Source organism: Callorhinus ursinus, unplaced genomic scaffold (genome assembly GCF_003265705.2).
Source record: "Callorhinus ursinus isolate GAN/ISIS: 27379988/994484 unplaced genomic scaffold, GSC_fseal_2.0 scaffold13, whole genome shotgun sequence".
In the NCBI taxonomy this organism is placed as follows: Eukaryota; Metazoa; Chordata; class Mammalia; order Carnivora; family Otariidae; genus Callorhinus; species Callorhinus ursinus.
In genome coordinates this window covers 25,927,056-25,950,609 of record NW_027397075.1, presented here as the reverse complement: position 1 = coordinate 25,950,609, position 23,554 = coordinate 25,927,056, and the positions used below count along the sequence as shown (strand labels likewise).

At 48.2% G+C, this 23,554-nt stretch overlaps 1 protein-coding gene across 1 annotated transcript in view; it reads right to left on the bottom strand.

Annotated features, from left to right (window-relative positions):
- Positions 1–13,730: 13,730 nt before the first annotated feature.
- Positions 13,731–23,554, bottom strand: part of STYXL2 (serine/threonine/tyrosine interacting like 2) — a 29,957-nt gene continuing 20,133 nt past the window's right edge. Inside the window, exons 5-6 of the mRNA XM_025877982.2 lie at positions 22,198–22,415; positions 13,731–16,878 (exon numbers count right to left, since the gene is read on the bottom strand). Coding sequence (XP_025733767.1) covers positions 14,198–16,878; positions 22,198–22,415 — 2,899 coding nt within the window. The 3' untranslated portion in view covers positions 13,731–14,197. The remainder of the gene's footprint in view (positions 16,879–22,197; positions 22,416–23,554) is intronic.

Sequence of the window (23,554 nt, the reverse complement as noted above, 5' to 3'; positions counted from 1 at the left end):
TTGCATTATTTGTTTCAGAAGTATGGATCTGTGATTCAACAGTCTTGCACAATTCACAGCACTCACCATAGTACATACCCTACCCAATGTCTATCACCCAGCCACCCCATCCCTCCCACCCCCCCACCACTCCAGCAACCCTCAGTTTGTTTCCTGAGATTAAGAATTCCTTATATCAGTGAGGTCATATGATACATGTCTTTCTCTGATTGACTTATTTCACTCAGCATAACACCCTCCAGTTCCATCCACGTCGTTGCAAATGGCAAGATCTCATTCCTTTTGATGGCTGCATAATATTCCATTGTGTATATATACCACCTCTTCTTTATCCATTCATCTGTCGATGGGCATCTGGGCTCTTTCCACAGTTTGGCGACTGTGGACCTTGCTGCTATAAACATTGGGGTGCACATACCCCTTCGGATCCCTACATTTGTATCTTTGTGGTAAATACCCAGTAGTGCAATTACTGGATCGTATGGTAGCTCTATTTTCAACTGTTTGAGGAATCTCCACACTGTTTTCCAGAGTGGTTGCACTAGCTTGCATTCCCATCAACAGTGTAGGTGGGTTCCCCTTCCTCCGCATCCCTGCCAACATCTGTCGTTTCCTGACTTGTTAATTTTAGCCATTCTGACTGGTGTGAGGTGGTACCTCATTGAGGTTTTGATTTGGATTTCCCTGATGCCGAGCGATGTGGAGCACTTTTTCATGTGTCTGTTGGCCATTTGGATGTCTTCTTTGGAAAAATGTCTGTTCATGTCTTCTGCCCATTTCTTGACTGGATTATTTGTTCTTTGGGTGTTGAGTTTGAGAAGTTCTTTATAGATTTTGGATACTAGCCCTTTATCTGATATGTCATTTGCAAATATCTTCTCCCATTCTGTCGGTTGTCTTTTGGTTTTGTGGACTGTTTCTTTTGCTGTGCAAAAGCTTTTCATCTTGATGAAATCCCAATAGTTCATTTTTGCCCTGGCTTCCCTTGCCTTTGACAATGTTTCTAGGAAGAAGGTGCTGCGGCTGAGGTCGAAGAGGTTGCTACCTGTGTTCTCCTTTAGGATTTTGATGGACTCCTGTCTCACATTTAGGTCTTTCAACCATTTGGAGTCTGTTTTTGTGTGTGGTGTAAGGAAATGGTCCAGTTTCATTCTTCTGCATGTGGCTGTCCAATATTCCCAACACCATTTGTTGAAGAGACTGTCTTTTTGCCATTGGACATTCTTTCCTGCTTTGTCAATGATGAGTTGACCATAGAGTTGAGGGTCCATTTCTGGGCTCTCGATTCTGTTCCATTGATCGATGTGTCTGTTTTTGTGCCAGTACCATACTGTCTTGATGATGACAGCTTTGTAATAGAGCTGGAAGTCCGGAATTGTGATGCCGCCAGCTTTGCTTTTCTTTTTCAAGATTCCTCTGACTATTCGGGGTCTCTTCTGGTTCCATACAAATTTTAGGATTATTTGTTCCATTTCTTTGAAAAAAGTGGATGGTATTTTGATGGGGATTGCCTTGAATGTGTAGATTGCTCTAGGTAGCATTGACATCTTCACAATGTTTGTTCTTCCAATCCATGAGCATGGAACGTTTTTCCATTTCTTTGTGTCTTCTTCAATTTCTTTCATGAGTATTTTATAGTTTTCTGAGTACAGATCCTTTGCCTCTTTGGTTAAATTTATTCCTAGGTATCTTATGGTTTTGGGTGCAATGGTAAATGGGATCGACTCCTTGATTTGTCTCTCTTCTGTCTTGCTGTTGGTGTATAGGAATGCCACTGATTTCTGTGCATTGATTTTATATCCTGCTACTTGACTGAATTCCTGTATGAGTTCTAGCAGTTTTGGGGTGGAGTCTTTTGGGTTTTTGACATACAATATCATATCATCTGCAAAGAGTGAGAATTTGACTTCCTCTTTGCTGATTTGGATGCCTTTGATTTCTTTTTGTTGTCTGATCACTGTGGCTAGGACTTCTAATACTATGTTGAATAGCAGTGGTGATAGTGGACATCCCTGCCGTGTTCCTGACCTCAGGGGAAAAGCTCTCAGCTTTTCCCCATTGAGAATGATATTTGCTGTAGGTTTTTCATAGATGGCTTTTATGATATTGAGGTATGTACCCTCTATCCCTATACTCTGAAGAGTTTTGATCAAGAAAGGATGCTGTACTTTGTCAAATGCTTTTTCTGCATCTGTTGAGAGGATCATATGATTCTTGTTCTTTCTTTTGTTAATGTATTGTATCACGTTGATTGATTTGTGGATGTTGAACCAACCTTGCAGCCCAGGGATAAATCCCACTTGGTCGTGGTGAATAATCCTTTTAATGTACTTTTGGATCCTATTGGCTAGTATTTTGGTGAGAATTTTTGCATCCATGTTCATCAAGGATATTGGTCTGTAATTCTCCTTTTTGACAGGGTCTTTGTCTGGTTTTGGGATCAAGGTAATGCTGGCCTCATAAAATGAGTTTGGAAGTTTTCCTTCCATTTCTATTTTTTGGAACAGTTTCAGGAGAATAGGTATTAATTCTTCTTTAAATGTCTGATAGAATTCCCCTGGGAAGCCATCTGGCCCTGGGCTTTTGTTTCTTGGGAGATTTTTGATGACTGCTTCAATTTCCTTAGTGGCTATAGGTCTGTTCAGGTTTTCTATTTCTTCCTGGTTCAATTTTGGTAGTTGATACATCTCTAGGAATGCACCCATTTCTTCCAGGTTATCTAATTTGCTGGCATAGAGTTGCTCATAATATGTTCTTGTAATTGTTTGTATTTCTTTGGTGTTGGTTGTGATCTCTCCTCTTTCATTCATGATTTTGTTGATTTGGGTCATTTCTCTTTTCTTTTTGATAAGTCTGGCCAGGGGTTTATCAATCTTGTGAATTCTTTCAAAGAACCAGCTCCTAGTTTCGTTGATCTGTTCTACTGTTCTTTTGGTTTCTAGTTCATTGATTTCTGCTCTGATCTTTATGATTTCTCTTCTCCTGCTGGGTTTAGGCTTTATTTGCTGTTCTTTCTCCAGCTCCTTTAGGTGTAGGGTTAGGTTGTGTATTTGAGACCTTTCTTGTTTCTTAAGAAAGGCTTGGATTGCTATATACTTTCCTCTCAGGACTGCCTTTGCTGTATCCCAAAGATTTTGAACAGTTGTGTTTTCATTTTCATTGGTTTCCATGAATGTTTTTAATTCTTCTTTAATTTCTTGGTTGACCCATTCATTCTTTAGTAGGATGCTCTTTAGCCTCCATGTATTTGAGTTCTTTCCGACTTTCCTCTTGTGACTGAGTTCTAGTTTCAAAGCACTGTGGTCTGAAAATATGCAGGGAATGATCCCAATCTTTTGGTACCAGTTGAGACCTGATTTGTGACCTAGGATGTGATCAATTCTGGAGAATGTTCCATGGGCACTAGAGAAGAATGTGTATTCCGTTGCTTTGGGATGGAATGTTCTGAATGTCTGTGAAGTCCATTTGGTCCAGTGTGTCATTTACAGTCTTTATTTCCTTGTTGATCTTTTGCTTAGATGATCTGTCCATTTCAGTCAGGGGGGTGTTAAAGTCCCCCACTATTATTGTATTGTTGTCAATGTGTTTCTTCGCTTTTGTTATTAATTGCCTTATATAATTGGCTGCTCCCATGTTAGGGGCATAGATATTTACAATTGTTAGATCTTCTTGTTGGATAGGCCCTTTAAGTAGGATATAGTGTCCTTCTTCATCTCTTATTACAGTCTTTGTTTTAAAATCTAATTTGTCTGATATAAGGATTCCCACCCCAGCTTTCTTTTGGTGTCCATTAGCATGGTAAATGGTTTTCCACCCCCTCACTTTCAATGTGGGGGTGTCTTTGGGTCTAAAATGAGTGTCTTGCAGACAGCATATTGATGGGTCTTGTTTTTGAATCCAATCTGATAGCCTGTGTCTTTTGATTGGGGCATTGAGCCCATTTACATTCAGGGTAACTATTGAAAGGTATGAATTTAGTGCCATTGTATTGCCTGTAAGGTGACTGTAACTGTATATTGTCTGTGTTCCTTTCTGATCTCTGCTGCTTTTAGGCTCTCTCTTTGCTTAGAGGACCCCTTTCAATATTTCTTGGAGGGCTGGTTTCGTGTTTGCAAATTCCTTTAGTTTTGTTTGTCCTGGAAGCTTCTGATCTCTCCTTCTATTTTCAATGACAGCCTAGCTGGATATAGTATTCTTGGCTGCATATTTTTCTCGTTTAGTGCTCTGAAGATACCTTGCCAGTCCTTTCTGGCCTGCCAGGTCTCTGTGGATAGGTCTGTTGCCAATCTAATGTTTCTACCATTGTAGGTTACATATCTCTTCTCCCGAGCTGCTTTCAGGATTTTCTCTTTGTCTCTGAGACTCGTAAGTTTTACTATTAGATGTCGGGGTGTTGACCTATTATTATTGATTTTGAGAGGCGTTCTCTGTGCCTCCTGGATTTTGATGCCTGTTTCCTTCCTCACATTAGGGAAGTTCTCTGCTATTATTTGCTCCAGTATACCTTCTGCCCTTCTCTCTCTTTCTTCTTCTTCTGGGATCCCAATTATTCTAATGTTGTTTCATCTTATCGTATTGCTTATCTCTCGAATTCTGCCCTCGTGATCCTGTAGTTGTTTCTCTCTCTTTTTCTCAGCCTCTTTATTTTCCATCATTTGGTCTTCTATATCGCTGATTCTCTCTTCTGCCTCATTTATCCTAGCAGTTAGTGCCCCCATTTTTTATTGCACCTCATCAATAGCCTTTTTGATTTCGACTTGGTTAGATTTTAGTTCTTTTATTTCTCCAGAAAGGGTTTCTCTAATAACTTCCACGCTTTTTTCAAGCCCAGCTAGTATCTTTAAAGTCATGATTCTGAACTCTAGGTCCAACATCGTACTAAGGTCCATATTGAGTAGGTCCCTGGCAGACGGTACTACCTCTTGTTCTTTTTGCTGAGGTGATATTTTTCATCTTGTCATTTTGTCCAGAGGAGAATAGATGAATGAAAGAACAAAATGCTAACAGGTTAACAACGTCCCCAGCAAATATACTGTATACATATCAGAAAAGACCTGAAACCAGGGGAAAAGAAAGGGAAAGAAAGAAAAAAGAAAGAGAAAAAAAAAGACAAAAAAAGATAAAAACAAAAACAGAACAATACAAAAAAAGCAGAATATGATCAAATATGATCAGGCTGGTGCATAGATTAGTGCCACACACTAGATTTTGGGCGTATTTTGGTCTGTTAGAAAAAAGTGCCTCCTGAAATTTTAAAGGAAGAAAGACATATATGTACAAAATAAGGGTCGATACAATGAAGGGATGGAAGATGACTGTAAAGATGAAAATTATAAAAGATTTTATAAAAGGAATTGATAAGATAAGTTGTTTGAGAAAAGAAAGAAGAAGATTTAAAAAAAAAAAGAAAAAAGGGAGAGAATGTGGTCAGGCAGGAGACTAGAACAAAGCCATACACTAGTCATTTAGGGTATATTTTGACCTGTTAGAAGAAACTGTATCTCAAAATTTTAAAGAGAGAACAACTTATATATATATGCCAAAAATAAGGGTAACTACTATGAAGGGATAAAATATGACTTTAAAAATGAAGAATAAAAAAAATTTTTTTTTAAAAAGGGATTGATAAGATGTTGGTTGAAAAAGGGAAAAAGAAAAAATAAAAAAAACAGTTAAAAAAATTAACTTTGATGAACTAATGAATCATGGTAAAAAAAAGCCATGAATTCTATATGCAGTATTCCCCTAGCGCTGGAGTTCTCCCGTTCTCCTTAATCGGTAAACTTGGTCTTGGCTTGCTCGCTGCTCGTGCTGATCTTCTGGGGGAGGGGCCTGTTGCCATGGTTCTCAAATATCATTGCCGGAGGCTGAATTGCCCCGCCCTTGTTGGTCTGGTCTAATCAAGCTGCTCGGGTTTGCTCTCAGGAGCTTTTGTTCCCTGCAATCTCTCGGGACAGCTTTGGAGGACCAGGGTGAAAATGGTGGCCTCCCAATCTCCACCCGGAGGAGCTGAGAACTCGGGGCCCCGCTCCTCAGTGCGCCCCCAGAGAAAAGCAGTCACTCCCGTGTCCACGGTCTCCGGCTGCACTCTGTGCTCACCCGGCCTGTGACCGAGCATTTCTATCTCTGGCACCCGAACCCGTGTGGAGTCTCCAAACCCAGCAGATCCCTGCGGTGCATTCCCGCGCGGCTCCTCCTGGGGGGAGAAAGGGGAGTCTCCCCGGCTCTGCCACTTGTTGGGTTCCTGCTGGAGGCACAGTGTCCCAGCTGGGCCGCGGATCACAGTTTATGGCAACCCCGAGCTGAGAGCCCGCGCCTCGGCTCCGTCTCTGCAGCCAGCTTCCCCGCTCCGATAACTGCGAGCTCTGCCGCACTCAGGCACCCCCCGGTCTTTCTGTGACCCCGAGGGTCCTGAGACCACACTGACCCGGGAGGATTCCACCCCCCGCTTAGCCACTGGAGTGAGTGACGTCCCTCAGCGGAGCCGACTTCTAAAAGTTCCGATTTTGTGCCCCGCGGCTCTATCACTTGCCAGAAACAGCCGAAGGAGGCCCCCTCCCCCGCCGTCTATCCTCCCGATTATCGCCTCGGATTCACTTCTCCGCACGTCCTACCTTCCAGTAAGTGGTCGCTTCTTTGTTCAGAGAGTTGTTGCTACTCTCCTCTTCGATCTCCTGTTGAGTTCATAGGTGTTCAGAATGGTTTGATCCCTATTCAGCTGAATTCCTGAGACCAGATGAAATCTAGGTCTCCTACTCCTCTGCCATCTTGCTCCGCCCCCCCACAAAAATACAGATTCAAAGGGGTACATGCACCCTAATGTTTATAGCAGCATTGTCCACAATAGCCAAACTATGGAGAGAATCCCCAGTGTCCGTCGATGGATGAATGGATAAAGAAGATGTGGTATATAGATGCAATGGAATATTATTCAGCCATCAAAAAGAAAGAAATCTTGCCATTTGCAATGACATGGATGCAGCTAGAGTGTATTATACTAAGTCAGTCAGAGAAAGACAAATACCATATGATTTTACTCATATGTGGAATTTAAGACACAAAACAGACAAATATATGAAAAGGGGTTAAAAAAAAAAGAGAGAGAGGGAAACAAACAATAAGAGACTGTTAACGATAGAGAACAAACTGAAGGCTATTGGAGGGATGTGAGTGGGGGATGGGCCAGATGGGTGGTGGCGATTAAGGAGGGCACTTGTTATGATGAGCACTGGGTGTTATGTGTAAGTGATGAACCACTGAATTGTACTCCTGAAACCAATATATTGCACTGTATTTGAACTAGAATTTAAATAAAAAATTTTTCCAAAAAGAAAATTTCTTGGAGTGGAGGGCTGGCATGTTTCAAGTGAACTGTGTTGTCTTGTGATTCCCTGCAGCATGCACTGAGATGTATATCTTATGAAACTTACAGTGATAGAGAGGAGAAAGGAAGGAAAGGGTCTTTCTTGATTTGCAAAATGCCCTCATGCTGCCCTTGTTATTCTTCTGACATCATTTATGGGCTCCTGTACCTTTTGATATTCCTCAGAGAAACTTACTTTCTCAGGGTCTGTTTCATTTCAAAGAGACCAGCTAATCCACGCCACTGAGTTACCCCTAATTCACAGACACTTTAACTGCAGCTAGGCCTTAATTCAAAGGAATGAGTCTAATGCTGGTATTTTAAGCCAAAATTGCCTCTGGGCTCCCAAGTGCCATTCTTTGTCAGAGAACCCACCAGACTGCATTCACAGTCTTCAGAGAAAGACACTGTGTTTCATTTTTCTTTGCATTTCCAGCACCCAGAACAATTCTTGTCCTCTAGTGAGTACTCCCTAAATGCTGGTTGAATGAAAGTAGGAAAAAATGGATGAAACCAGCGAAGATCTTTTACAGCAGGTCCTAACTGTTGTTGAACAATATATTATAATACAGGTCAACTGAATGGGTCTAGTAGTAGACCTGTTTGTCTAAATGTTGGCTGTAGGTGAAGTTCTCTTTGCTATCAAGCAGGGGGCATTTTTCTTCTGTTTGAGACACTGTGGGGATGAGTGATTTGCTTTCTCTCTCCGTGTCCATCTCTGTCTCTCTCTGTCTCTGTCACGCACACACGTACACATGCGCATGGGCCCTCCAGCTCTCTGCCATCTCCCCCCACAGCCTTTGTGATAAATCAAGAGCTGCATAACTACCTGAGCTTCGCAGCTTTAAAAAGAGAAAGCTGTCTGAAATATGCGCAAATATTGTGGACTCCCTGGGATGAAAGCTTCTCTCCCAGGAGTCGGAGGAGAGAGCGTGCTGAAAACTGAACCCCTTTGAACATCCCATCCTTTAGGTGAGGCTCCCATTTAAGAGCAGTCCCTGGGGGCTCCGTGCTTGTCATCTTCCCGACACTTTTTTGCACTGGGCTGTTTATTAGTGAGACGGCTAACACAAAGGATGGAGGGAGGCGGACGGGAGTACCGGCTTTGTTCGCAGACTGCATCTTCTGGATGGATGCAGCCCTGCAGTTACATTTCAGATTTGTCTGCAATTTCGGTTTTAATCCCTCCCTTGGCATAAATCTCTCTTAAAGGCAAATTGGTGTGGTAGAAATCATGGCTTTAAAATCAGACATACCCAGGTTCAAATTTTTGTTCCACTACTTACATTGTGATTCGGGGCATATCACTTGGCCCTTCCTTTCACGTCTGACTTTTCGCATCTGTGAAAGGGGAATGTTAACAGGGATTTTTGCAGAGCTGTATTGGTGGGCAGGGCTAAATGGGACCAGGCCGAGAAGTGGTCAGCTGCCTGTCTAAATGCAATTCCAAAAGAAGAGCGGGGCAGGGGGGTGTCTGTCTTTGGGGCCACCAGGGCCAGGAACAGGAACTGTCTTCCTGTTTGAGGGCTTGTTTGCATTGTCTTCTTGTTCCAGTAACTTTAATAAGGCGATGATCCATTTAAGCCAACTCTTCTTAAAGTCCTGCAAAGGGCAGTGAGTCATGCCTGCCATCTGCCCTTTTGCCTGCTGCAGGGGCCTTTGTTGTTCTGTGTTCCTCTGAGGAATGCCTACTTCTCCCACAACAGCTCTTAGCAGCCTCCTGTGAGTGAGGTCCAAGCAGGCTGGCTGTGGCTGGCCCAGAGCTGGGCTGGGACCTGTCATAACTCTGACGGCTTCTGGATTGGCTTTGCTTTCCCCTCCCTGCTCTCCGCACCAGCTTCTGCTCCACTTCAGACAGTGTGGACACTGGTCAAGACTGGCCTCCTTTGGGGCGACTGCAGTGTCACTGTGACTTGGAGAGAAATGCTTTCTGCCGTTGGTGTCAGTGTCCGGCCTCGAGTATCTGGGACATTCTCTCTCCCATCACCCCCTGACTGTCTGGCTCACTCATCAGGGGGAGAAGAAAGGAAAGAGATCACTCTGACACTAAACAGAAACGGACTTCTTTGCATCCTAAAAATGATCCATGCTGAATCATTAAGTAACTAGCTGAGCAATAATTCTATGCTTTTAAGACAAGACTGCTTTAAAAACTTCCAATCCAGTAGTGGTTGTAAAAGATGCTTACTGAGCATTTATTATGGACCAGGCATTGCCCTAAGCACCTTACAGACATCACCTACTCTGTGCAGTGTGTAGTCTCTGAAATCAGATCTCAGTTTGCATTTTGGCTTCGACTTCGAGTTGCCATATGGCCTCGGGTCGTTCATGGTTTCACCCCACTAAGCCCCAGTGTCTCCGTCAGTTTCTTCGAAGGGGATGTCTTTCCTCAGGGTCCTAACCGGGCTGACTCCTTCTCATTGTTTAGGTTTCAGCTCCTCAGAAAAATGTTCTCCTTATCACCCTATGGCCACCGCACTCCCTACCCACCATTGTTTCCACTGTGTTACTGGGCTGGTTTCTCTTCAGCCACAACACAAGGTTGTTAAGAAGACCTTTTATCCTAGGTTTGGCTTCTAGGTGTGGAGCTACATCAGTGAACTGCAGGCACCCCCATGGGACTTGCATTTTATTATTTTATTTTATTTTTTTAGTGAGCTCTATGTCCTACTGGGGCTCGAACCCACGACCCCAGGATCAAGAGTCCCATGCTCCATTGACTGAGCCAGCCAGGCACCCCAGGGCTTGCATTTTAGTAGGTAGAGACAGACAGATAGGCAGGTGGATGATAAATAAACAAATAATACTCTAAATGTTCAAAATTCTTTGTTTACCGCCTATCTCCCTTAATAAAATTATTAGCTCCTTGAGGGCAAGTTCTCATCTCTCTTTATTTCTCCTGAATCTCCAGTGCCTCTCACTGTGTTAAGCACACCATATGCTTCAAAAAATGAAGTAAAAAAGTAAAAGGTAAGATTTTGAAGAGAAGTAGATAATCCATGCTAAAGCTCTTAGCGTCGTGCCTGGAGCATGGTAAACACTTAATAAAGTGTTGGCTGTTTTTCCATTGGATTCCAAAGCTGTTTTTTTTTTTTTTAAGATTTATTTATTTGAGAGAGCGAGAATGAGAGAGAGAGAGTACATGAGAGGGGAGAGGGTCAGAAGGAGAAGCAGGCTCCTCACTGAGCAGGGAGCCCGATGCGGGACTCGATCCCGGGACTCCGGGATCATGACCTGAGCCGAAGGCAGTCGCTTAACCAACTGAGCCACCCAAAGCTGTATTTTTAACCACTTTACCACATTGTGTCTATAATAATTATAACAGTAATCACATTGTTATTATAGAATTACACGTAACAATGTACAACTTACTAAATTCTGCGTATGCCATCACCTGTCTAGATATATTAAAATAATATCTTATTTAATTATAACCCCACATTAATCCTAAAAGACATTCTTGTCCTTATGTACCAAATTCCTGTAATAAAAAGCAGACTGGGGTAAGCATCAAAGACAAGTGCAAGCAAAACGCTGTGCGATTTCAGAGGAGGAAGAGACTCGTGTGGCCGGGGAGGCTGGAGGAGGGTTAGCAGCAGAGGAGAAACTTGGAGGGTGGTGGGGCCGCAGCAGGGAGGGGGAACGCCTGATGGGGCGCCCGAGGCAGAGAGGACAGCCTAAGAAGGAGCGCGAGAAGAGGGTGTGGACCGGCGTGCTGCTCACACACGGTGGGAGGTGTGGCTCGCGAGGGGAGCAACGATAGGGCTGGACATGAAGGAGAAGGGGGCCCTCGAAGGCCAAGGGAAGGAATTTAAGCTTCATTCTATAGGCAGTAGGGATCACTGAAGTTTTTAAGCAGAGGAATAGAAAGAACCAGAATTAGGAACCTTGGGAAGATTAGTTTGGTTCTAGACTGGATAGCAAAGAGGTGAGGCCAAAACTGGTTAGGAAGGCAGCTGTGACGGCCAGGTGGTGGGCGGGGGGCCTGGTTTGGGGAGCCGTGAGGGGACTAGAACGAAGGGGGCAAATGTGATGGGCAGCCTTTCCTGGCCCAGCTACAGACAAGAGGGACCGGGAGGGGACACACGTGGCCGTGAGGTCTGAAGCTTCCGTGAACGACGCTCTTCGGATGGATCTGGCACACTACTGAGCCTAGACGCCTCCTTTGTTGTTGGTTACTAATTCTCCCTAGCCACACCAGGTGTAAAGGTTTCAGAGAGTCCAGAGAAATGCATATACCTTTTCTGGTAACATTCCTAACACCAAAGGCAGAGTCTTCCTAACCCAGCATCAACAGTATGTCACAGGATCACTGGCGCACTGGCCCCAAATTTTGCCTTTGCTGTTGCAGTCTTCCGTTGGCCCTTTCAACCCCACGCCCAGGCCTTCCTACCCTCCTCTGTGCTCATGAGGCTGATCAGGGGCACCGCATGCACCAACTCCCTGGCCTCTGGGTTTTGGTTTGTGGGGAGACGGGCAGGAGACTGGAGCCCGAAGTCCTCTGGCTCCTTCCCCGTGGGGTCCGGCCAGGCTGGCTCCCTGGATCAAAGGCATCAGCTCTTGTGAGTCAGCCTCCCCACACAGCCAGCCCTCTCTGTCTCTAGGGTTCTGGTAACAGCTCCGTGCGCTTGCCTCTTTGGCCCAGGGATGTGACCCCTGGCCCTGGGGTGCACACTATCCCTCTACACTCGCCCACAGCTTTGTAAATGACTCCTTTATGGATCTCCCCTTTGAACTACCCTAATCTGGGTGTGCCCTCTCGTTCTGGTACGCTTCCCATATTCCTTGTTTCTTCACAGCCTCCAAGTTTTCATTTACCCTCCAGGGCCTCACCTTTGAGGCAAATTCTGTTCTCTCGTTCTCACCCCCCACCTCAGAGTTCTGTGCAGGATTTCCCCTCTTGTGGGGCCCCCTTCTGCACACTATTCTCCCCTTATTGTGGGGGTTTTCTCCTAGTGAGCTCTACACAACTCAGGACTAGACGAAGGACGCAGAGTCAGATCTGTCTTCTCTTTTTCTTTCCCGTAAAACAAAATTACTGGCTCTATTAGTTGGTTTTGTGTAGCTAAAACCCTGTTCCAATCATTAATTAATTCTTAAGAGTAGATCGACCTTATGGTCAGTGCATAGTGTTCTCAGTCATTTAGAACAACATTACTGGGGAGGCTCTAACAGACATGGCCTTACCATTTAAACGTAACCATCTCTGTGCTGGTTATTCTCTGCCCCTTCAGATCTGCTTTCTGCTCTTCTCCAGCACTCCAGGACTGTGAAGAAACCAGAGAGGGGCAGGGTCAAGCCCTGGAGAGAGGCCTTTGCTTGCTGTGTCTCCAAGGAGAGCTCTTTCAGGATCCTGTATTCAGAGAGGTGTCTGTCTGAGAATTTGGGATTCTGAATTCAGCTTATTCCTGGAGTTCAGACATTATTTTGGGAAAGCACGTCAATAGAAATTTTATGTGATTTTTGATGAGCTTGAAGAGATTTTAGAGTGTTAGGATCACAACTATGACTTCTGAATTGGACCAAATCTAGGATGATAGGTTGCACTCCAGCCTTCCGGACTCTGACATTCAAAGGTATGTGTTGTGTCTGTAAAGGTCCCAGTAGATGACATGCCCCAGTTGGAAACGGATGAGAGTTTAACGCAGGAACTGTGCACAGAGGCATGGGCAGGGTTAAGGGAACAAGAAGGAAGAGTAAAGCTCCCAGATACTAGCAATGTGAGAAACTGATAGCACCCGAGGGCTGAAGGAACAACGTGAAGGAGCTGTTTGCAGAGCCTGGCAAGAGCCACAACTGTGGGCCAAGGGCCACTGACAACCTGGCACAGGAGTACAGGGGACAAATACCCCTGACCTCTCCCTCTTTCTAGATTGTGATCTCATGCTAGTAACTTTCATGCCAAACCTAACTGGAATCCAGCAAGAAGGGGAGCCCTGTACTGGAGTCTCTCCCATGGTACCATCCTCCAAGGAATGAAAAGCAAGGGTGACGGCAAGCTTTCATAAAACCACATCTCCATCTCCTTGTATTGGGCTTCTTTTCTTCTCCCCTATTCCCCAACCCATAGTTTGCTTTTGTTTCTCTGCTGTTCGGGGACCTCCTCTCTGCCTAGGTCTCACCACCCTCAGCACAATAAAACCTGATCTCCCTCTAATTCCCTGTTAACTCGCATGGGTCTTCCTCGGGTCTTCCTGCTACACTGTGTCATAGGCGAAATATTTGATCACTGTTTTAAGGTGATGACAGTGGTATTGTCTGGAGACATAGCATTTATGGAACAAGGTGAGGCTGATTCATGATCACCCATCTGTGTCTTTTAAGGTGGGTTCAAAGAGCTAAAAGTGACCAGAATGAAGGAGAAATGTTAGACAACATGCCATTTTAATGGAGATCCCAAACATTTAAAAAAACACCCAGAACTCAGCTTTGCCAGGAGAGGTGAGACTTGGCACAGGATAAATTTCCTGGGTCTCATAAAACCTCCACCAACAGAGCCATGTCCTGCATTCCGTCTTCCCGGACGTGAGCTGGAATCTCTGACAAGCTAGGGTGGCACGGCGAGCTCACCTCTCCCGTCAGTGCCGAACGCTACTGGGTACAGAAGTGAAGAGTCAAAGCCTAAGAGGGCATCGGGCAACAGAAAATGGGGTCAGTTGGCTTAGCATTCAGACCTCACCCTGACGGCTCTCCTGGAGGCTTTGCCCCTCATGATGATCCGCTCCACACCCCTGTGCCTTGATGGGCGGTGGCCAGGTGTGCCCCGAGCCCTGTGCTAAGCTGTGTGGCTTCTTCCCATGTTCTCGGTCTCTCCCAGGTCCGCCTTGCCCCAGCTCAATCCTCCCTCCTTCTCTGCAGCTTCGTCCTGGTCTCTTCCTGCTGGCGTCTCCAGGCCGAAATGATGGCTTCATCGTCCATCTCTTCCTCCTCCTCCCTGTCAGTGCTTCTCCGATACTGGGACCGCCGCCCTGAAGCAAACCTCCCTTCTTCCCGGTTTTCCATCCTCTCTCTTTCTCCCTCCTCCTCGGACCTCATGAAGCTCTGCGTGAACTTCCTCTTGGCTCCAAATTCAGAAAAGTCCGAGTTGGACGACTCTTCCACATCTTCCCAGTCCCTGGGCCTGGCCCAGTTCGGCCGCCGCGCCTCCGGGGACTCTTCCCCGTCGGAGGGCTCGGGGGTCCGGCGGAAGAAGTAGGGCTCTGGGCTCTCCTCTCGGGAGCTTGAGGTCTCACTGAACGTTGACCTGGAGAATCTGTGCACCGCTCTGCCCTCCCTGGTAGAGGAGGAAGAGACCCGCGAAGTGCTCCTTACAGAGTTGCCATTGGCCTCCTGGTAGGAGGAAGTGTCCTGTTCCTCCGACTGCGATTTGGAGAACCTGTAGCTGGAGGACTTGGACTCGGTCTCCCGGAGCAGGGAAGATCTGGTGTACTTCCCCCTGGCGCTTGCAGACCAATCACTTGGGGGAGGAGGCCTGTCCTCTGTCCCGAGGCCGCTGAGCCACTTGGTAATGCTGCCCTGCATCTCTCTGCCGGCCCTCTGGGAACTGGCGCAGCGATCAGACGCAGCCAGGGAGGAGGACGTGTCCGTTTCGGGCTTCTGGGAATTACCGCGGGAGGAATACCGGAAGCTCCCTATGGCACTGTCGGTGTCCTCATCCCTGTCACCCACGCCATCACCCTCCTCTTCCTTGACCTTCTTCTTCTTGAAAAGGGAGCTCCGCTTGTTGTCGGAGGCCAGCTTCTCCATCTTGTACTCGGACATCTTGTCCCTCAGGTCCATCTGCATCGCCCTCTCCTTCCGGCCGAGCTCCTTCAGGTCAACGCTGTCAGCGAAGAGGCTGTAGAGCGGCTTGCTGGTCCCCCCGCCCGGCGCGGGGCTGCCGCGTCCACTGAGCAGGGGGGCCCGGGCCGCCTCCGTGCTCGCAGCGGGCGGCGAGCGGGACAGCAGGAGCATTTCGTTTCGCTTCTGGGCGAGGGTTTCGCTGACCACGTTGGCGATCCAGTTCTGAATGCTGGCGACGGAGACCGTGTCCCCAGGCCCCACGGGCAGGTCAGGCAGCGCGGTGCCGGCGGTCGGGGCCCAGCACCCCCCTGCGTGGCTTCCAGCCTGAGACCGGCGGGAGCCGTGGCTCTGGGCGCTGAGGACCGAGGCCGCGTCCTCGGCGCTGACCGAGGGGGCTGCCGCCCAGACGGCGGACCGGGGGATGCTCGGGCTGGCGGCCGAGCCGTCTGCCTCCCAGCTTCCCATGGACTGGCTCTCCTCCAGCGTCTGCCTGCTCCTCTCCAGCAGCTCCAGCCTCCGCTGCCTCTTCTTGGCCGAGGCCGAGTCCTCTCCCTTGCCGAGCGCCGCCACCTCCTGCTTGCTGTCGCCGCCCACCTTCTTCTGGTGCCCCAGCTTCCAGGCCCGGTAGGCCGTCAGGTCCACGTCGGAGCCCTTGGGCTCCCTCTCCGCCTCCTCGGCGGCTCGCTCACTGCTGCTGTCCTCTGCCCCCAAGTCTTTCTTGTGAAACCCAAACTGGACTCGCTTGATCTTCCACCTCTCCAGGGCAGTGAGCTTGTCCTGGGTCCTGCTGCAGAAGTTACAGGAAGAGCAGGCCTCCGAAGACACGCTCTCCTCGTCCTCCGCTCGCACGCTGCTCGCCCCCTCCGAGCTTGTGGCCGCCGCCTCCGTCGTGCTCCGAGAGCGGTAGCGACGGGAGGCTTCCTTCTCAATCTCCAGCAGCCTCTGGGTCCACATGTCCCACGTGCCGTCCGTGGACATTGAGTCGGAGCGGCCCGCCGCCCCGCCGCCCTGGCCGCTTGTCTCCAGCGGCGGCTGCGGGCCCCGGAGGTCGCGGCCGCTGACGCTCTCCGGGGGCCGGCTCTCGCTCAGCGTGTGCCGCGGGCTTCGCCTCCCGAACCAGCCGGCGTCGCCGGCCTCCCGCTCGGCCTCCGCCCCCTCCCACCTCCGAAGCCCTCCCGCCTGCAGCCGCTCGTTCCGGCTCTGCCACTCCTGGATCCTCCGGTCCACTGCCCCGTCCTCGGGCTCCTCCCTACCCTGGCCAGAGGCTGGCCGCCCGCCATTTCCCCCCGGGGGGCCCTTGCTTGGGGGGAGGCCCTGCCCCCTCCTCCACTCCTCATACAGCTTCTCCTCCTCGTCTTCGTCGATGAGGGTGAGGGACTTGGACGCCTGGCTGGCCTTCCCCCAGGAGGAGCCGCTCAGGAGGCTGGCGGTGTCGCTCTCCTCCTGCACGGTGAGGCCCTGCACTCTGGCCCCGTCGTTGCTCTCCATGTCTCCGCCCTCCTCAGCCTCATCTGTCCTCCCTTCTTGGCTGTAGGCTTCCTCTCTCTCCTCCATCAGCTTCTCGTTGAGCTCCCGGAGCTGCTTCAGGAAGCCGTCGTTGGGATAGATGGCCCGCTTCCTGCGCACAGTCATCAGGGCCTCCAGCACGGCCATGTCGTGGAAGATCATCAGGTAGGCCACCACCAGCACGGCCGACCGGCTGAGGCCCATTTCGCTGCTGACCAGGACCTTCCCTGAAAGAAAGCACAGGACAATAATGTAGCCACAGTGGCTGCCTTATAAAAGTTCTTGTTAAAGTGCTGTTAAAAGGTACTGTTTAGATGTGCTGCATTTACTGTATTTGCCTCTGGAGTCCATCTGCGCTCAGGTCCCGTGAGGGACGAGCATCACTGCCCCCAGAGAGGGCGGACAGGTGCCCTGCCCTGCTGCAAGCATCCACATTGCCTGAACGCCGGCAGGGGGGAGGAGGGGGGGGCGGGAAAGGGAGCCAACACGTGTCCCCACTTTTGAAACACTCGAGTGCATTTCTACGTTCTTCCTGCCAAACTGAATATCGGAGGGAGGAGAAATGAAAGAATGGGGGAAAGGGGGACAGAGAAGAAAAGAAGTGAGGCTAAGATGAATGAATCACGGGACTGTCGGTGTGGGAGAACACCACAGGCATGGTCAAAACTTGAGCAGTCCCTTTACAACATCCTCGATGTGGATCATCCACCATCCAGGAGAGAGACTGGGTGCTTCCTGTGATGGGGAGCTCAGTATCACGCATGTGTCCCTGCGCGCGCGCGCGCACGCGCACACACCGCCCCCTTCACTCCATATTTAGATCAATCTACTCTTTTGAAACTTCCTTCACATATTAGAGCAAAGTATAACGCTCTGTAATGAGCATCCCGAGCTCCTCCTCTGACATTCTGACATTCTGGGGTCAATAACGAACATCTGTATGAACAGGCCTTTTATACAAAAACATGTAAGAAGATCACTATCATATTCTTCATTGATTTTTTTTCCCTTTTCCTGGCTATTCTGGGTCTCCCAATCATTATTCTGACGTCTTCTCACGTCGCATTCCTTTACTAGCCAAACTTGCAAATCAAACTTTATATTCTTTTTTTTTTTTTCCTTAGGAGTCTGTGTCAGGATGGAGCAAGTATATTTCAGGTTTGGACTGATCCACACAGAGGCCTCTCGCCACTCTCATTCTGGGCACGGAGCCTTCCCTGATGCCATTTAAGCTTGCAATGTGGATGGATATGTCCTAAAATGAACTCAGGTTATCTTTTATATCAACTGAAACCTGTAAAGGTTTTTCAAAAAACTGCTATTCAGTCATGCGTCACTTTTTTTTTTTTTGGTAGCATTTTTAAAACATAAGGATAAGGTTACAAATTCCTATTAATGTTTTTGGTAAATATAACCTGTTCTTATAGCCTAATAGAAACTTTTACCAAGTCTTGACTCCAGCATTCAATAAATCGGTTATCCCCTGGCCTCATCTTCTGCTTTGAATCCTTCATAAACCTGACAAACAAGCCTTCTATGCCTTCGTTCTGATGGCTCTTTACAACACAGCCCAGACCACAGAGACGTCCTTCCAGACTGCCATCAATCTATCTGCCAACAGTCTTTGGGGATGTTTGTTAAATCTTTTAAGAGTCCTAGCTAACAATATGGGATGGGTAGGGGGTGACTTTTATCAGTACCTCTTGCATCAGTGAAGACCATGTCTGTCACCCAGAAGGTCGGAGACCAAGGCAACACCAGAAGGGACCTGAGGCCCAATAATGCTGATAGGCATTGCTGCCAACAGCCAGCAATCACTAGAGGGAGGTAAGCAGGCAGAATAAACCTGCTGCAGGTGCATATACAGATTTACTGTCTCATCTCCTCCCACCTCCAGTTCTGCGCTCAGCTGTCCCTCACCAAGGACCCCCCCCTTTAACTGGCTGACCAGGCCACCACTTACTACTGTCAACACCAAAGTCTCCCTTCCTTCCCTTGGAGGTGGAGTGACCCGGCCAGCTCACTTCAGGACACGTCAGGCACAACTAGCCAAGCTACCTCGTGAGGACATGGCAGCAAATGCTCCTTAGACTCAATCTGGCAGACACAAGGTTGGGGGTGCCATGCTTTTCCCTGCTGTGTTCCCTGCACCCTGGGATTCCTCTGTGGAGCCTCAGGGGCGGCCTGAGGACAAGGGGGAGGCGGGGGGGATCAGACCCTGGGTGACAGGACTGTCCTCTGTCAGGCACAAGGCCACACTGATACTCTGCAGATCGTGCTCTGCATGACTCTGGGGCGGGGGGCACCTTGCACATCCATGTCAGAGTAGATTTGTAGATTTGTTTGGTTATGATGAAAAATTTCCAGCAGTAAAATGGCTTGAGGAAGGCGGTCTTTTTCTAATTTGCCGTCACCATTTTGATTAGCAGCAAAGCTGATTGTGGGAGGGAGGGTCCCTCTAGATGTGGTCCCTCTGTTCTAAGAGCTTGAAGGGTATGGCTAGCGGAGAGAGCACTGGACTTGAGTAAGAAAGGTCTCTTTCCATTCTCAGTATGCCTCTACACGGCTGGCTTTGGGGTTGTATTCTCCCAATACATAATTCTCATTTTCTGCAGAGCATTCCCTCTTTCCATTTTCGAGAAAAACAAGAAGTACTTGCCTAAAAGCCACCCTCCCCACCTTGCCACCACGGATAGAATTCAGGGTAGACAAAGGACCAGAGTCTGCCAAGCAAATTTTCTCTCTTGGAGATTTGGAAATGGGACTGAGGCAGGGGCTTAGCCAGTCTATGTTCAGGCCTGTGGAGGGCCACACTATTTGAGGTAGAAAGAAAAAGAGAAGATGCAAACCAAGAGTCCAGAGATTGCAAGGTCCTTGTTCAGATGATCCTGGAGCCACATTCCCGTCTTTGGAAGTTTTCTTGTTTTGTTATAATTAATGCCTTGACATGGTTTCTACTTAGTAGCAACTAAGAGAACCTTGCTTATTACACAGTGGCAAAGTCAGGAAACCTTTCCTGGGTCTCGATTTTCCCAACTGTAAAATGTAAATAACACCCTCCATTGTGGTTATTGTGATTATTACATAACCCACCCCGCCGAGGTGTTAGTTTTGCCTTTCTGCTCCTTAAGAACTGAGTCCACAGCATCCTGGGGGGTAGAGGAAATCACAGAAACTAAGGCTTTAGGGATGGTGACAACCCTCTGGCCTGCAGTAGGAACCACCCCAGGGGCAACCCCAGGAAGGAGAAGGTCCTTTCCCTGCCTGGCAGGGGTGCAGGGTGCGGGGAGGGAAGGCAGGCTGAATGCCACCGACCGCCAGCAGCCAGAGGAGAGAAGCAGGTGGGCGGGGCGCGAGCCCCTGCTGGTGATGGGGCTCCACCGGGGTCTCCCCCTTGCCTGCGCCAGGCAGCCCTGCGCACCGCTTCCGGCCACAGGGCAGCCCACCCGGGCCTCGCAGGAGTGTGACCTCCGTTCTCGAAGCCCCGAGGAGACCCTTCCCAGCCCCGGGGGCGCAGCTCGGGTTCGCGCAGCCCGTCGCCCCCGCCGCCTCCCTCCCCGCGCCGGGCAGCTTCTCCCGCCGCGTGGCCCTTGCTGTCGCCGCACTTCTGGGGACAGTCACCGTCCTGCGGGCCGGGTCCGCCCTCCCGGGGCCGCGTCTACACGGGCTCCACCGCGCCGCCTGCGCTGCAGAAGCAACCCGAGAAATTCCCTCCCCGCGGGCGTTTGCAGACATGCTCAAGTCACGTTGGGTCAGAAGGAATATATTTTTTAAAGCAGAGTTTTTTTTTTCCCCCCGCATAAAAATGTGTCAAACCATATGTATTGTTTTGTATTCAGTTTTGTTCACTTAATCCGTTATAAACATCCCCTCATAGTAGCAAATATAAGGCTCCATTTTCATTTTTAAGGATAGCCGAGTTTTCTAGACTATGCCCATATCAAAACTGACTTAACCAATCCACACTTCGTGTTTCTAATCATAGTTTACATAATCCCATGAGTAACAGCTTTGTAAGCACGTCTTATGCATGTGTTTCTCACCTCCTTAGGGTGAGTCACTAGTAGAACTGCCCCCTGAAATGTCAAGTACTTCTTTTCTTTTCTTTTCTTTATTTATTTCAGAGAGAGAGACAGCAAGAGCAGGAGCACAAGCAGGGGGAGCAGGAGCAGGAGAAGCAGGCTCCCCGCCGAGCAGGGAGCCCGATGCGGGGCTCGATCCTAGGATCCTGGGATCATGACCTGAGCCGAAGGCAGACGCTTAACGACTGAGCCACCCAGGCGCCCCTGTCAAGTACTTCTTAAGGTTCTAAGGGCTGTTGTTTGTTTTAAGCATTGAAAAGGGGAGAAAACTATTTCATATATATACATACATATGTAATATATATACGTACATAAAATTTATAAATTTATAAATTTCATTTTAATAAAAATCTCTATAAAAACATTCTATGTATAGATATATGTACATATATTTATAAATACACATATATACATACACATATGTATTTACCAGGTGCTGTGCTAAGTAAGCTTTTATATGCATTTTAAAATGTTAGTCCTCACAGTGAAGTTAGGAGGATCTCATCTCTTTAACTTTGTTGTATTTACAAGGAAACTGAGGTTCTCCTGGAGAAAGAAACAGCCTGAGGTCCCATGGAATAGAAAGAGCAAAGCAAAGCCCGGACTGAAGCCCGAGGTTTCTGACTGGCATCCTGAACTCCCAGCGCCCCCGGGGCATGCTTGGGCTGCCGCCTGTCCCTACTGAGGTGTCCCATCAACTCTGTAGCTGAGTCTCGGGTCATCCTGGGGCAACTTGGATGACAGCCACAGCCTCAGCCCTTCTCCCCTAGCTCCCACTCCCACTCCCCCACCAGAGCAGAGAGAGAGTTTTCTAAAATGTAGATCAGATCAAGGCACTGTTCAGCTCCCTCACTTTGGCCTAAAATTTCCTGCATGAAGGGGCCCCTGCCACTCTAACCCTTACCCACCGTGCTGACCCGCACTAGGACCTGCATCAGGACCCCTGATCCTGAACAAGCCAAGCTTATTCTAATTTAGGAGCTTTGTGCTCTCACTTTCCCTGGCCAGGAATGCTCTTCCTCCGATTTTTCCATGGCTGGTTCCTTCTTGTCACTCAGCTTAAATGTCCTCTGCTTAGAGAGGACCTGTCAACCGCCCTCCCCAAGGAGCTAGCCAGTCACTCCAACACATCATCCTCGTTAGTCTCTGCCTCACTCTTGTCACTATCTGACGTTTTTCTTTGTAATTTTCTCTGCCCTCACTCTAGTGTGACATTTGAAGGTCAGGGGCTTCTTCTGTGTCTTTCACCACAAGCACCTAGAACAGTGCCTGGCATGTGTTAGGCCCTCAGTAATTACTGATAAGATGAATGATCATCCTTTGCTTTCCTCTCCTCTTAGAATGAGACAACAACCTTCTTAAGACAGATAATCCGGAGGTTTTCATGGCATCCCCCACGTTGCTTCGCCCCCTGTGAAATTCTAGCAGCCTAGGGCAGGCGGGACCCCCCACCCCCCGCCTCACCTCTATAGGTCAGCAGGGCTTCATCAAGGAATTCAGCAGCCTTCCGGAAATGCTGGGAGATGTCCACCTCGGGAAAGTCATCCACTTCCATACCCAAGTACTGAATCTCCAGGCCAGTGTAGAATTCAGGCCCAGTGTAGACACCAGTGCCATGAGCAGCATTCAGGATGTGAGTAATTCCCAGCCTCTTCAGCCTCCCCTTGTTCACAGCTACACTCCTGGGGGGAGAGAAGCAGAGACAATTTTTGCCAGAGTCCAAGCTAGAAAGGTGCATTACCCCTGAGACCGGGAGGCTGCTTCGGCTGGGTCAGGGAGGCCGGAGCTGGGTGAGTACCTCCTTCTCTGCTCTCTGGTGTCCGGGGCTCACTGCAAATGTGGTTCTAAAAAGGGGCCAGAACAAGTAGGGACAGGGAGCTGGACAGGGAAGGGTAGAATGAAGAGGAGAACAAGACTGATTTGTCAGGAAATCTTTGGTCTAGAGATCTCTGGTTTAAAATGCCTTGCCTTGGGAATGGACCTTCGTTAGGACACAAAAGTAGCAGACAATAATAATAATAAAATTAGGCGTGCTTCACATTGATATGGCCTGTCATATTTTCCAAAGTCCTTTTACATGCATTCTTTAACTTTATCCCTAATCATAAACTCAAGGGGTAGACAGGGCAACTATTTTTATTCCCATTCGAAGATTATAAAAATGAACCTGGGGGGTTTTATGACTTCCCAAGCCTGAAAGAAAAAAAAGACTGAACAAGGACAGGTGTTTTTGGTTTCTAGTTCAGAGCTCTTTTTGCTGCAGCAAAGTAAGAGGAGTTTCACTCAAAGAGGTCCTGAAGACCTTAGGTTACCAAAGACGGAGCAGAAGCTGGGGTATCTGCAGGTGTCTGGGGTCCCTGGTGAGCACGATGGGAATGTTTCTGGGTCTACAGAGCTTAGCTAGAGATCACTTAGGACTTGGTGCCCAGCTCCGAGAACCAGGTTCTGGGCAACTCATTACTTCTGGTGGAGTGGGAGCCCCACCATCCAAAGTGATCTTTCCAACTGCCTGCTGCCATGGGGGCCCCAAATTCCCTGCTTTGCTTCTGCATATATGAGTAATTACTTAGGGAGAATATCTCATTAAGTCGCCCATGGAGCAGCAAAAATTAATTTCACAACTTAGCCTATCGGTGCCAATTATACATGGACAAGATCCTGAAAGAATAGGACCTGAGTGAATGGTTTCGTGTTTTGTTTTGAAAACCACTCACAGACTTTTTAAAAATAACATTTTTTTTCTGATTATGAAAACAATAAATGTTTACTCTAGGAAATCTGTACAGTTCAAAAGAAACCTAAAGAAGAAAATAAAAACATC